Source organism: Ammospiza caudacuta, chromosome 17 (genome assembly GCF_027887145.1).
Source record: "Ammospiza caudacuta isolate bAmmCau1 chromosome 17, bAmmCau1.pri, whole genome shotgun sequence".
NCBI lineage: Eukaryota > Metazoa > Chordata > Aves > Passeriformes > Passerellidae > Ammospiza > Ammospiza caudacuta.
In genome coordinates this window covers 8,543,818-8,558,920 of record NC_080609.1, presented here as the reverse complement: position 1 = coordinate 8,558,920, position 15,103 = coordinate 8,543,818, and the positions used below count along the sequence as shown (strand labels likewise).

General features: G+C 36.6%; 1 protein-coding gene across 1 annotated transcript in view; it reads left to right on the top strand.

The window, feature by feature from the left end:
- Nucleotides 1–15,103, top strand: part of SNX29 (sorting nexin 29) — a 101,001-nt gene that overhangs the window by 7,425 nt on the left and 78,473 nt on the right. The window contains exons 5-11 of the mRNA XM_058815770.1: nt 805–985; nt 2,711–2,781; nt 3,635–3,883; nt 5,859–6,228; nt 6,958–7,076; nt 10,192–10,273; nt 10,767–10,849. Coding sequence (XP_058671753.1) covers nt 805–985; nt 2,711–2,781; nt 3,635–3,883; nt 5,859–6,228; nt 6,958–7,076; nt 10,192–10,273; nt 10,767–10,849 — 1,155 coding nt within the window. The remainder of the gene's footprint in view (nt 1–804; nt 986–2,710; nt 2,782–3,634; nt 3,884–5,858; nt 6,229–6,957; nt 7,077–10,191; nt 10,274–10,766; nt 10,850–15,103) is intronic.

The following is a 15,103-nucleotide window of genomic DNA, read 5'->3' as shown; positions in this document are numbered from 1 at the left end:
TAATTTTGGTGTTCAGTTTTTAAAACAACGTTTTCATTCTTGACGTTGTCTTAGTTCTTTAAGTGCCATGTTCTATATAGGTCAGATATGTTTAACTTCTAATTATGGATGTGATTTTGGAAAGAAAAATTATATTGCTTGTATTGATTGGGTTGGTTTTTATTACATTCAAAGAATAGATTGCTTTATTTTTCTCTTCACCTGTTTCTCTTTTCTTTAATCAGAACTATGTTAAGATACTGATCAGTTTTTATCAATATTTGGGAAAAGCACACAGAAAGTGTATAGTGGAGAAAGATATTTTTGCTGTTTAAATCCAACACTTCTGTTTTCTAAAGTAACCTGAATTTGTTATTTGCATGTCTGCAAATTCTGAAGCTACCTGTTCCTTTGGACCTGCCTTCCAACATTTCACATCAGCAGTAACGTAGAGTTCTAAAGAAATCTTTTCCCTTCCATAATATGTTTCCAGTTGAATGTATAAACCTGTGGATAAAATACTAGCTAAAATATGCTTTTAAATGTGAATTCTGTGTAAAAGTATCAGATCAAATCCTTTAATTTGTGTGGCTTTTTCAATGAAGTGAAAAGTTCTAAGTGCTTAAATAGCCCAAGTTCTGTGGGAATAAATAACTTATTTAACTGGTGGGTTGCACGAGGAGAGTAAATGATTCACCTTTGTTCAAAGTTATATTGTTACCTGTTAGTTTTATAAATTTACCTGTAAATGTATTCAGGTATGAACTTAGTGGTTTTCTTGGTAGGGTAGTTGTCATTACTGTTATTATTAATCCTCAATTGCAGAGCCAGTGTTCTGGTACTATGTGAAGGAGGTGCTGAACAGGCACGAGCTGCAGCGCTTCTACTCCCTGAAGGCCATCACGAGTGACATCGGCAGGGGGCGGGCCTGGCTGCGCTGTGCTTTGAACGAGCATTCCCTGGAAAGATACGTGCATATGCTGCTTGCAGATAAGGGTCGCCTCAGGTACTGGGTCTGACACCTTTGTACTGCAGGAAATGCTGGCAATGTCTGAAACCCAGGCAACAACCAAAAGCCACAGCTGTAGTAGTACCCCATATTCATTGCTGTGCCTCTCAAGTAATTTAAAATAACTTTTTAAAATTTTTGTCAGCCATTAAGGTAGTAACTTGTGCCTATATCAACATGTGAGCTCTTCCCTAAATATCTTCCCTGCTCTTTCAGCAGTTTTCCTCACTGCAACCTGGACACCACACTTTAAGGTGCCTCTCTCATTCCACTAAAATAGTACACAACTGCAGCCATGTCTGATCTCAATTCTTCAGTGGTAATTGCCTTTTGGAGATCCTGTAATTGCAGAGCTCCAGCAGTGCAGCAGTGGGGAGCTGCAGCTGCAGAAGTGGTTAGGTAGCAGTTTGTGAACCTTTCGTTACAGTTACTGAGAATAACTTACTACACCTTGTGAAATCCTAGAGTACTTTGGAAGTGCAAAGTGCCCTTAGGTTCATTACTGAGTCCTGCCTTTTTCTCATTTGGCTTCAACTTCTTTTCTTTATGAAAACTTGAGGCATTTTCATCTTTTAATCAATAACTGTTGAGCTTCCTCAAACCACTTGATCAAGTCCAGTGGATTCAGCAGAAAGGCATTTTATTCATTTGCATTGATTAATGGATGAAGTGAATAAGAGTATTGCCTGAACTGAGTTCATTAGTATCTCCTTTTCATTTCTTGTTTGTTCCAGTCATCTGTAGCTTTCTTGCAAAACAGATTTTGGAGAAATCAAATAAAGACAAATGAAATTAAAAAGGTCTGAAAAGCATTAGGAAATTAGTGTCTTGGATTGCTGTGCCACTAATTATTCTCAGGTTTGTAGCAATGCTTGGACAGTATCAGGATTATCAGCACACTGCATTGTAATGCTGTTTCTAAAATGTTTATTCCAGAATTTTTAAGACTTAAATGTTACCCAAATTCCAATGGGATTTATAGAATCAGTTTACATCCCCAGTTATGTGTTTTGGAAACTTTTAAATGAACCTGTCAGAGTTGTTTAATATATAGATTGAGTGTTTTCTTGCTATCTGTTTTGTTTAATTAACTAAATGTTGATAGTAAAAATACAGCATTCTGCTACTAGAAAGAACCAGGCTTAGCACAACTAAATTTATGTGTTCACAGTGGAAAAAGATGTTTTTTTTACATACAAATTCATAGTTCACTCTAACTATTTAGGGTAATTGGTGTGGGTTTGGATATTGAAACAGGTCACAGAACCATAGAATATTAGGATTTGGGTTAAGAAAGGACCCTTACAGATTGTGTAATCCAGCCCTCCTGCCATGGGGAGGGACCCCTTCCACCAGGGGAGGTTGCTTAAGGTAAAAGGAACATTTTTGGTTTTGTTTGTGTTCATGTGTTCTAAGCTTATACAAAATATGTGTAGCAATAGGTATAGAGAGATGCTGTGATTGCTAGTGCAGTGTAAACCCCCAGACCTTTTTTCCCCTAAAAAAGTGCAGAGCTAAAACTAAAGAAAAAAAATACTCTTTAGCATGTCTTTTTAGAGCCATCTGAACAGTTATGAATTAGAGAGCTACAGGGAGTTACTGTGACATAAAATTTCATCCTTTGGGGAGCTCCTGCTTATTCTTCAGAGGGATTTTGTCTTTCAGAAGTGAAGTATATATTACTATAGCACTGCATGTCCTTTTTTCCCCTTTAAATTACAGTGTCTTCTATGAAGACTGGTCTTTTATGATGGATGAAGAACGTTCTAGCATGATCCCTACAATGGCAGCTGGTAAGGCTTTCTCTTCAGTATAACTGCACTTGGGAAACTGATGCATTTTGGGATGTTGCATCTGTTCTGGTTGTGAGGAATTTCTCTAATACACTGTATTTATGTGGAGAACTTGTGTCAGAGGCACAGCCAGGGTGAGCAGTCAAGGTATTTTGCCAATTTATGCTGTGAATTGATGGATTATTAAAATCCTGGATTTTCCTACAATTCAAAAATTTTCCACATAAATTTTTTTACTCTTCAGCAGTCAAGGCTAACTTAAAACCAGTGCAGTTTAGAGAAGCAAAGTGGGTTATTCCCGATTAGAAAAGAGTAATGATGGAATTTATATTAACATCAAAATTACAGGTAAATACAGATAAGGAGAGTAAGAGTAAGGAATGATAACAAATAATTTACTTTTCTAGAGTTCATCCATAGAAATGATGCATTATTACCTTTTTATATCCCTCTTTTCAGATACATGGTCACATGCTTCATTCTGCCAGACATGGTTCTGGTGCATTTTTGCTAATAGAGTACAGGAACCCACAAACAGTAAAGTTGCAGTTAAATTGGTTTAAATAAAAGGTTATAAATAAATGAGTTCAGAGTACTTTTTGATTATTTAATGTGCAGCTGAACAGCCATCCAGAAGAATTCAGAACTGATTGCATCAGCTTGAATATAATCTAGAAAGGAATGAATGGTCCATGAAAGAATAAGAATTCATGCATTGGGAACTGTGGGAATTTTTTGGAAGAAATGTTTTCCATGTCACAATTTCATTAATCCTTAGCTTCTATGTTCATAACCTGCATGTGCAGTATATGGTGCATTTGTGGTCTCTTTTTCCCCTTTCTTTTTTCTGAAGGTCTGAACTCCATTCTTTTTGCTATCAACATTGATAATAAGGATTTAAATGGGCAGAGCAAATGCACACCCACTGTGTCAGATTTGTTGAAGGAATCCACACAAAATGTAACTTCCTTATTGAAGGAGTCCACCCAGGGTGTCAGCAGCCTCCTGCGGGAGATCACTGCCTCCTCTGCAGTCTCCATTCTCATCAAACCTGAGCAGGACTCTGACCCACTGCCTGTTCTGCCCAGGAATGTCAATGCTGGTAAGCCTCTGTCAATGTTAGTGCCATTCAGAAACTTAGGAACTATTCAAGTGTGTTTAAATAACTTTTATATTTACTTTTAATGTACTGTTGTAGAGCAGAAGTCTTAAAATAAGTGCGCTGTGCATACAAACCACTTGAGAGGCTAATTAAAAAGCATGAAATTGGAAATATGGGGTGTGAATACTGGATGGTAACTGTATTTCAGCATTCTTGTATCATTGTGAGAGGGAAGCTAAACTGTTTTATTGGTACAGCTTTTCTTGTGACCTGAGTTTTAGTTTCTTGTTCACAAAATTGTGCTTTGAAGTTTGTGATGTGATGATTTTTCACTTTTAATGTTGTCTTTTGCCGCCTTGCCAGTCAGACATACAGTGACTTATATATTTTCTTAAATATCAGATGCAAATCTGAGCTTATAATTTGCTTCAAGTAGTGACTCTGTTTACAGACTGAATTCCTATGCAAAGCAGATAATTGCCTAAATCAAGGTTTACTCATACACTCTTTACCTTTAGAGTTCTTAATGTTACAAGCAGCTTGTATGATGTTAGTTACTAACAAAGACTCAAAGTCTTAATCTCTTATTGTTTGAAATCAGTCAAGGAAAATGTGATTTTTGTTATATATTTTTTGTTCCAAAACTAACAAAGTAATATTTTATCATCTCTGTTTCTGGAAGTTGAACTAAAAGTTTGTTTTGGTTTGTAAAAGTACAAAACAGCAGGAAGATTTATGCACTTTTCAATTAAGAAACAAGGTTTGAATTTAGGCACTAAATTGTTTTGATTATGAGAAAAAAGCACAAACCCCACAGGAGAATCTGGTAGGAACAGAAGTTGAGATAAAATCTGGTTTTTATTGGCATTCAAAATAGATTTTGTCTTAAAATACAGTTTTTAGAGCAAATTTGTGGTAAAGCTTTTGTTGTATAGCACTTAAATGAGATTAAAATTGTATGTGATACTTGACTTGGGATAACTTTGTTAGTACAGAATAGCCTTGCAAGATGAAAGGCAGTAATTGGCCATATAATCCACAACATGATGTACCTGGTGTGTACAGCACATGTGTATACAGAACATGAAAGGTACAACTTCCACAGAAATGCCACTTAAAAAAAATTGAGTTTGTTTAAATGCAATTACATGTGGAACATTAGAGCAAGTCAGATGTTTCCATTGAAGTCTGTGTTCTTTGCTGTAATTCTATTTGCAACCAGAATGGGTTTTAACATCCTTTTAAAAGTATGTTAGTGTGCTTTGTGGATATATAACAGCTGGACTTGAATTAAGCAAAGCAATTTGGTCCCAGTGTGAGTGTCTTGGTGAGTGATTTCTGATATTTCTTGGAGTGCTTCAGCTTTGCATTTAGCTCCACGTGCACATCAGATTCAGTGAGAATAGATAATAGTGTAAAAATAAGTGCTGGCACTGAATACATCTGGTGTAATCAGAGAGAATTTCAGTGTATTTCTAGACCAAGAGCTAATTAGCTGAAAGCTGACTATTCAGTTTTTAGAGTATAGACAAAACTATTTGATTGCAGGTTGTGGATTTTGTTCGTGTTGTGGGTTTGTTCTTTTCAGTGCTTCATGTTTTCTTTGTTGTGCAGACCTGCTCTGCATTGTATACTAGGTGTAGTCCATAGGAGAAAATGACAGGAAGGCTAACTTACTATTTTAAATTTAATTTCATGGGTTTGTGGAACTTTTTTTCCAGTTTCAATTGAATCATGTTATGAATGCATCTCCAGAATATCTTTAAAAATCTGAATTATGTAAGACTTATAAAATAAAGCTGTTAACTAGAGATTTAAAAGCTCATGTGTATGGAAAGATAATGAATGCCATGTAGATCTAAGTGTTTTTTTCTTTATTAAGTAAGTTAGTATATGAGCTCTTTTAAGAAAAAAAAAAGTTTTCATATATTATTTCTCTTTTCTAAACTATGTAAAAACTTTGTATTACTACTAGATTTGAAATACAAAAAAGATCGAAAAAAGAAGAAGAGGGTGACTAATATTATCTCATTTGATGAAGAGGAAGATGAGCAAAATCTGGGGGATTGCACAAAGACTCTGATGACAGGAGAAAGTTCAGAGGAGAGTGTAGACAGATCTTCAGTTCTTGCATTGTCTTCATCTGAAAGCACTCTGGGAAAAAACCTGAATGGGAGTGAAAGTAACCATTCGTGGAAGAACAATTCAGTATTCATGAATGGAGAGTATGAATACCAGAAACTGGATGTGAAGAGCATTGATGATGAAGATGTAGATGAGGATGAGCTGTATGGAAAATCATTAGGAAATAAAGGCACAGAAGGTGGAACTGAAGCTTCTGAAAAGTAAGTATTGGTGCAGGAGATAGTGGTAAACTTTCCATGCTTCCCCTCCACCCCTTCCCTTTTTTTTATGGCTACTGGAAATTCATGTGTTGAACTGAACTGTAGATTTTCTCTCTTTTTTTTTTCTCTCCCTATTTTTCTCCACCCCTACCTTTTTTCCCCCCTCTTTTTTTTTCTTTTTACTGTTTAAACAATATATGCCACTGCAGTGATGATATTTTGCTTCTAAGTTTCACTGAAACCCCAAATTTTGAGATATCAGAGTTCTTGTTCTCCTTGAAGTTCTCAGTTGTTAAAACTCTGGCATGATATAACCAGGATATAGTTCTGGCCTACTTGATATTTCCTCATTCTTAGTATGGTAGCAATTCTATTTTGGCTTCACAATAAAAATGTGTATTTTAAACAGAGTAAGCTTGTTACATCAGAGTGTAGACAGTTCAAAAAGGCAGGACAAAACTGAGAGAGAAAGAATAATTTTAGATACTGATATGCTTTCTTTATTTCTGACAGAAATTTGTTTAGAGAAAAAGGCAAGTTCTGCTTATCTCCTCTGGTTTGGAATGTCTGGTCTTTAATCAATTAATATAAGGCTGACCAAGAAATTGGCAGGCAGATTGAAATGAAGATTTTTCTTGCAGTGGTATCTCTGAAAGAAACATAAGCATTATGAACAGTAATACTGGCTGTATAAATGGATTGGTTTGTTTGTTTGTTTGTTCTAAATAGGCCTCGTGAAATAGTCACATGCAATTCTCAGATGTGCAGTTGGAGTCCTCTGCAGGTCCTGAATGATGACTCAGATGTTCTGTTTCCTGTCAGTGCTGTTGGCTCTTACTCCCAAACAGGTGGGCATTTGAATTCACAGAATTCCAGCAACCTTTATTCTAACATGGGACAATAGTAAGAATAACAGGATTGTACAGACACAGCAGGTACTGCACAACTGGGATAAAAAGTTCAATTGAAATTTATTCTAGTTCTGAATCAGAGTTCTCCATTTGAGTAGTTACTTAGTTAAGGGGGAGTTATCAATGTCAAAATAAACCAGAGTTTCATTGGGATTAAGCTGTGGTCTTCTATTTCATTGAAGTTTAGGATGGTTGTATTAAAAGTGTCCATATCCATTTTCTAGATACCTCTAAGCTGCAAGAAGCTCCAAGTGTGTTTGAGAACTTGAATTCAAATTAAACTTGACATACCAGAGAGGAGCTGGAAGCAGTTTAGTGGAAGCTGTTAATTGTTGAAACACAGTGTAAGGAATGATGGACTAGGAAATACTTGCTCAAAAAAGGATATGGAAATTGTAGAATGATTTGGGTTGGAGGGGATCTGCAGAGATCATTTATTCTAAGACTGGCTTTCTGAGTTGTGAGCACCACTTGCCAGCTCACATCTAATTTTTCCTGTGCCAGTATCCTCAAATGGTTTTCAGCAGGTTACAAGCTGATAGTGAATGAACAGAGCTGTGCATGAGTGTCATTTGTAAGTGTGAGCTCCACTGGCTCTGCTGTGGCCTCAGCTGCAGCTGTGTGCAGTGAGGGACACTTCCAGAATGATGTGGACCATTTGAAGCAAGCAAGAAAAATGGGTTAAGGAATGGAAAAGAAGGCCTGGGGCTTTTACAATATCTATATTAGTACCAAAACCAAAGAAAAAAGTCCACCAGCCCTCCCCTTCACCCTGTTGATATTTTTCTAGCTGTTCATAAAACACTGAACTTTGGGTGTACTCATTTCAGTGACCATTTAAAAATACTTGTCAGTGGTATTGAAATATTGTTTTAATGGTAATATATTTCTCATTTTTTACATACACATTATATGTCCAAGAGTTTAAATGGATTGTTGATTGAAGGCCTGTGAAAAAGTGTAATTCAGTTGTGCAAGTTCAGTGACAAAACTGTGAATCATAAAATAATGCTGCACTGCCCTCTGCTGTATTTTAAAATATGTACCTCATAAGAAATGCCAGTGGTTAAAAAAAAAAGGACATTTAAAATTATTTTTTCTGCTGCCATATTTTTCAATTTACAAAGGAATGGATTTAGAAAACATTGAGTAGTTTGTGGCATTGTGATCTCTTCAATACAAACCAGAAATTGTTGGGGAACATCCACAGGTTGGAATCTGGAATACAAAAATCCATATCTGTCTGTGGGGGGTGTGTGTGGAATGGAACAGTTGCTGTCAGTGGATGTCAGGAGCATGAGCTGGGTTTTGATCTGAAATCCAAAATCAGGAGTGCAAGCCAACACTTAGTTCTGGAGGCAGATGAGGAATATCTGTTTATATTTGTATGCATCTTATCCATAGCTGTCCCAGGGGCTTACCCTTACTGAGTAGACACCAAAGCCCCTTGTTTTGTGTTGCTTATCTCAGAACTGTTTTGAATGCGATGCTCAGCCTACTGGAGATGATCAACAGGCCCATTCAGATCTCTTCTGGGCACAGGACAGATATTTTAGCCCTCCTTCAGTCCCTCTTTGTGACCTGTCATGCAAGTGAGAGTGATCCAGCATTGGGCTGGTGAAGGGCCTCAGTTGATCAGAGCTAGGAAAGCCCCCCAGACCCCACTGTGTGCTCTCCTGCTCTCACCTCTGACCAGGAGGAGCTGATGGAGGGTGCAGGCAGGGCTGCACCGAGTGCCCATTGCACACCCAGGTGCCAGCAGTCAGGGACACAGGGAGCCAGGCACCCTCTCCTCAGGCACACTGACAGTTTGCTGAGATTGAAAGCTGCCTTAGGCACTTGTTTGCTTGACTCTGGGAGTTGCACTTGTGCTGGGTGAATGATGTCAGAAGGAGCATGCATTAGCTTATTCTGAGGGCAGTCCAGCCCACTAACTGACGAGCTCATTATTATCCTGATATTTTTTGTTAAAATATGCTTAATGAGCTCTTGTAAAATATATAGTTTAACCCAATATTTTGGTTTAGAGGTTTTAATACCAATAAATAACACATACACACACATATATATATTGGAGATAGCATTATCTATAGTGTTGTATGTTAATATGTGTTTTCAGTATTAATCTGTTGCAGTGCTCCAGGGATGTGTCAGGGCATATCATATCTCTGGGTAGCTAGAAATGAGAAAGCCTCCATCAAAATGCAGTTGTTTGGAACAAAAATGGATTATGTATTTTAGGAACTGAGCTTCAGTAATCTCTATGGCTTCAAAAATAATTTTCTCCATAATAACTTTATTTCCCATTAACTTATTTTCTAGAATTTCTGCTTCTATTCTATCAGAATGGAATCTGCTCTGTTTAGGATTGTCTTGTATTATCTTCGTAGCCCTTACATTGTGAGATGCAGAGCACATCAATAAAATATGAGTTTTGTTTGTTTCCACCTGAGCTTCCTCCATGACAGGCTCAGTCATGTGGACGTTTTGGTGCCAACAGCTGTGGATCTGTGGACAGATGCACGTTATTCATGCTTTTTAAACAATATCTCATCTGTCTGATTCCTGATGGTTGGTACAGGGACGTAAGGAGCCAGGGAAAAGCCATGGTGCTCTGTTGGGAATACAGAAAGCACTGATGTCTTTGCAAGGTTTCACGTGCTGGGGATTAACCACAAATTCTCCTGCAAGTCACAACCAGATTTGTAGTGAGCATGAGGTGTCGTGAGGCGCTTCAACTCTGGGGGCTTGCACAGTAACTTCAGGAAGAAGTCTTCTCATGGCTGTGTTACTCTGTGCATATCAAGTATAATTTAGGGATTGTGCTATGCTTTGATTTTTTTTTTCCCTAAGAGTCTTGACAATCCTGCTGGCATTCAGGGTCAATTTGCAGAACCAGCTTTGGAGACAGAATTAAAAGTGTTTAAAAGCTATAGTAAGTTGAGTGTTTCTGTTTAGAAAGGTAACTAACTAACTTCTGGATTTATGTTTTTATTTTATTTTTTGAGTAGTGTAACCCAAAGGAAGCTAATGCTTGTGCATTCTGCTTTAGATAACTTGGAGAATGGAGAGGGGCATGAACATGCTGTTCATCCGGTAGAACTGGTTCCAAGGAGATCTGATCTTCCTTACAGGTATGTGCCAAATATGTTTGTCCTGAAAGAAAAAACCTTCATCCTGTAGCTGCCAACTTATTGTTAACTAATGCACTTAGTACTGCAAAACCAACTGCTCATCAGGATACTTCTGCATATGTTTGGAAAGACAAGTGCAAAAAACCTACAATTGCCTTTTTAACATAGTTTCATACACTGAACTTTCCTAATTATCTTGAGAAAGTCACTTACTCGTGTCAAATAACAGACTTGGCTTCCTGGTTTTGAAAATAGGTTTTATCTTGGTTTTTATGTTATTTTTTTACTATATTCTCCATGGCCTTTTAATTTGGAATTTTTGTGTGCCTGCTTAAATCAGACTCCCAGGAGATACATTAAAGGATTGTTCAACATATTTTTATTAAATAGGGGTGAATAGGACAACAATTCTAGTTTCTGGAATATTTTTTCTTAAGTTTTGAATTCAGGATTTTGTTTTCACGTATTGATTTTACTGTGCTTTTCTGACTAGAGTGGAAGTCAGTCCTCCAGCTCAAGTGAATACTTTAAGCAGTATGTTGCCTTCAGCCACTGTGCCAGAATCCATGACAATTAGTAAGTACTTCCTTGATGTATCTAGATTGATAGAAATAACTTTGAAAGTCCTGTAACTCTTTCTATTTTTATTTCAATAAAATCTGCTTAGAGAGTCTTGGAGCACTTAATTTCTGATGTGCTGGTCATGTTATAATAACTGCTCTAAAATGCTGTTTGTATAGGCAGGTTATGCTTCATTGCAGCTGATATGTCCTTATATTAAATGTGGCTTCAGTAGTTAAATGAAAAATAATGATTTGATTAGCATCTTTAAATTTCTTCAAGTTCTGAGTGTTAGTTCTGATGTAGTCTTGCTTATTTTGCCTGTTTTCATTAATGGCTAGTCAGAAACAAACAAACAAACCCCACTCTTTCTGTGGTTTTGATACGGAAATCTGCTCCAAACATAAATGTGGACTTTCACGAAAACTTGAGTTAAGATTAAGGAGGACAGTCATGTTTCAGTGGCATTAAGAGCAAAGCTAGACAGGATGAAATAGTCTTTGCTGCAGAGGTAGATTAATAGAAGCACAGGCAGTTTGTTTATCACATATTTGATATTTTTTCTTTGCATACACTTGTAGAACAAAGATTTCGTTCTTAAACTGAATGTCTAAGCTTGTAACCCAGTTTGTGTTTACGTTCCTCAGTGTACAGAATGTTCTGTAACTGAACAGGCTTTGCTCCTAAAGCTCTTGGGTGTGTGTTTGTTTCTTCTTTTAAATTTCAATATGTACAAGTTTTAAATTATGACATTTGGGAAGTTAGAAGTTATGCAGCCAAGATTATTTTCTGCGATTGATTAATGCAATCATCAAAATGAGTGAAATCTTAAGATATTCTAATATCATTTTCTAAAGTTATATTCAAATGCTGTATCAACCTTTGTTAAAGGAGAGAAAACAAACATTTTCAATGGGCAGTGTTTCAGGCTCTGGCACTGTCTGCTGACTGAGCTTTACAAAGCTGAAAAATCCTTTCTTACAAAGTGTCACCAAGTGGCAAACTAGTTTGGGACTTCTAGGAGCCACGATTGAAGTGTGGAATGGATTTACCGTTATTAGCTACCGTGATCTTTGGTCACTTGATATCCTCTGCTAATGTTATCCCTACAACATCCATTTGTTCTTATTTGTTTCTCAGAGAATTGCTCAGGGCCGTTTTCTGGTGCCCCTGCACTGTTATTCTGCTGTTTGTAGGGGAGTCTGCTACCAGCAGGGGCCGCAGTTGGTCTCCTTCAGTTGCTCAGTTATTTCCCAGTGTAGGTAAGAGCTATAAAATAGAAAGAAAATCTGGAGGCTTTCAATTCTCAACACTTAGCAATTTGTAAATGAAATGAAAACACAGGATCAACAGAAGTGTGCACACTATCATTAGTTTCCCAGTTCAGAGAAGGCTTTGGTGAAAGGAAGGGTGGGAAGCATGTCAAACCCATGTCTATAAAACCAGTAGAACACCGAGTAAATAATCATAATTATAATTAAAATTCAGCTGACTATACATTTATAGAATTAGTGATTACCTTTATAATAGATGATCCTGGGTTATGTTGAATAAAAATGCTTTTTTCAAGTTTGCTGTTATTGGTTGTAGATTCTCTACAGGAGGAATTCAGTGCTATGACAAAGTCAGACACTGAAGCTCTTTTCTCTGTTGCAATTAGCAGAAGAATTATTAAATGCTGAGGCTTATAGCTTGGTTGCATAGCAACTGATTCTAACACATCAGGCAAGAAAAATGGAATGCAGTAGTGCAGTGAGAAAAGCTGTGAAGTCTCCAGTGACTGGATTTTTGTATTTCTTACTTTTGGAGACAAAGCCTGAAATGGATTTTAAAAAAATTATATTATTTTCCTGCTTTTGTTCTAACCTATTAGGATAGTACTAAACTTTTCTTACTTTTTTTGATATGCAACTAGTAAGTTAGGAGAAGCTGTAATTTCAAATTTCTGCCATTTAAAATTATTTTCCTGAATTATGTCCTGTGCATTTGTAAAGGTATAGGTTAACCTAGCCACAGATAGATCTCAAAAAATACTAATATCACTTAAGAGAAATCCACAGAGCTTTGCTGTTTATGTCAGGCATAATTTGAGAACTGGCCCAGCTGTGCAGATTGTTTTGTCATAACCAAGTTTATGAACAGTTAAGCTGGTCAGAAATTTTCTATTTATACATCTACTCTACTATGTAATTTCAGCTTTTAAAAAAGTTGTCTTTCTCCTATTGTACTTGAATCACAAACAACAGTGTTTCAGGAGTTGCTATGGGAGGATTATATTTTCAGCATTGTTTTTCACCAGAACAATCTCTTCTACCAGCACAAGTCTCTCCATTTTGCTTTTCAGTAGAAAAAAGAATAAGTTGCAAAACTTTCTTTTTAGAAGGACACTACTTCTCCTCTTGTTTATAAGATTCTTTTATTATAGTACTATTTTTAGGAAGTAATTGGTAATTTAGTCTTTTCACTATCATTTTCTTCAGTTTTTAAAATTGAGCTTCACCACAAAGGTTAGGAAAGGTTGCAACATTGTACATCATTCCATACTTTTTCATATATTCTTGAGAAATCCCTGAGCTTTTTGTGATCACTGAAGAGCTTTACTGAGTAATCAAACCTCCATGTTATATTTTTATCCTGGTTGTGTAAGTGAATAAGGTGTTTTTGTACTTGGTGTCCTCTGAATAGCTGCTGACCTGTTCTGTGGCCCAGCTGCCCCAGGTCACTGGCAGGTACTAAATTCCTGTTTTTCATGGAAGCACAGCTGTGAAGGGAGGGTGTTTGTATTTTATCAGGGAGAGGAAAGCTGCAGTTTACTTTACAGGCTTGCTTTTCTCCAGGACTCTTCTATGCAGTAGAAGGGCAACACAATTTGCTTCCTACTAAAATTTGCCCTGTGAATAGTGACATGACAGGATAATATTTACAAGGTTTTTGAGCACTAAATTAAGCCTTAAAACACAGTGTTCATGTAGGCAGCTTAGGGAGCATCAGGCTGCTTAAGTCTTTAAAGGTCACACTTCTGATTTAAGATGTAACTAGTCTGCTGGAAGTCTTATTTGTCTCTGAAAATATCTGTGTAAATTTTCACTCATGAAAATAAAAAAAATAAAAATTCCTGTAAACTGTTCCCAGCCCACCCTGATACTCTATCTGCAGGATTGCAGAGGAGGCTGCATGACCTTGTGTACTCTGAGGGATGATTTCACTTACAGCTCATTCTTCACAACAGGTGATTGCAAATCATACTGCTCCAATCTTTGGCTAAATAGCACAAGAGTTGTGAAACTTATGAATTTTCTGGAGGTTGCTGGAAACTGGCAGGTGTTCCTCAAAGCATTATATATTTCATGCTCTTTGACCCTATGAAAGCTTTCTAGAAGCTAGATTTTTGCATGAAGTATGGAATGGAATTAAAAATGTTTCAGAGAAAATACTCACTTCATCAGTAATTAGGCACCACAGAATAATTTCAGCAATGAAAGAATATTGCTAGTGTTCAAAAAAATGAGGTTTAATATGAAAAAATTATTTAGTACATTCCTTGATTTTTTAATATTATATTTTCTTTTTTTGCGGATAAAGAATGGTTTGGAATTATTTGTTTGTACATGGAAATTCTTTTTTTAAGAAGTCATTGCAAAACTACTTCTTAGGAAAAACTTCACTAGTTATCATGTCTGTCTTTATGGAACTCAGGTTATCACTTCACTTTTAGATATGTTGGTGTTGATTGCTGATCCTTAATAACAGTTGTGTATTGCCTTTCATTAATGATACTTTACAGAACATAAATGTTATCAAGCACAAAACAGCTCAGAAGTAGGACATAAAGTCTAATATCAAACACTTTTGTGAACTAGGAATACTTGGCCATCTTCCCACTGTTTTATTAAAAAAAGAGAAGAAAAAAGGGGAGGGGAGAAAGATTGAGGTTGCACAGTTCAGAAGTCAAAAAATGCCAAATTTATGGTTGCTGCTACAACCCTGACATTTTTTAAAATTTATTCCCTTTTCTAACCCACACAATGTATGAGACATAAGACTGCTGGAAAAATTAGGTTATGATCATACACTCATCTTGGAGGCAAGTGTAGCAGACAGACAAAAGCTCATGAACTGGGGATGTTCTGGCAGGTTTGAAGGGAACCTGCTGCAGTGTATGATCCTGGATTTCCTTTGCATTCAGCTGACTGCTCTGACATGCTGCTGAAATTTTTCAGGAAGCGTAAGTGAAAGTAAGAAATTAAAATTTTTGAAAGTTTTAAATAT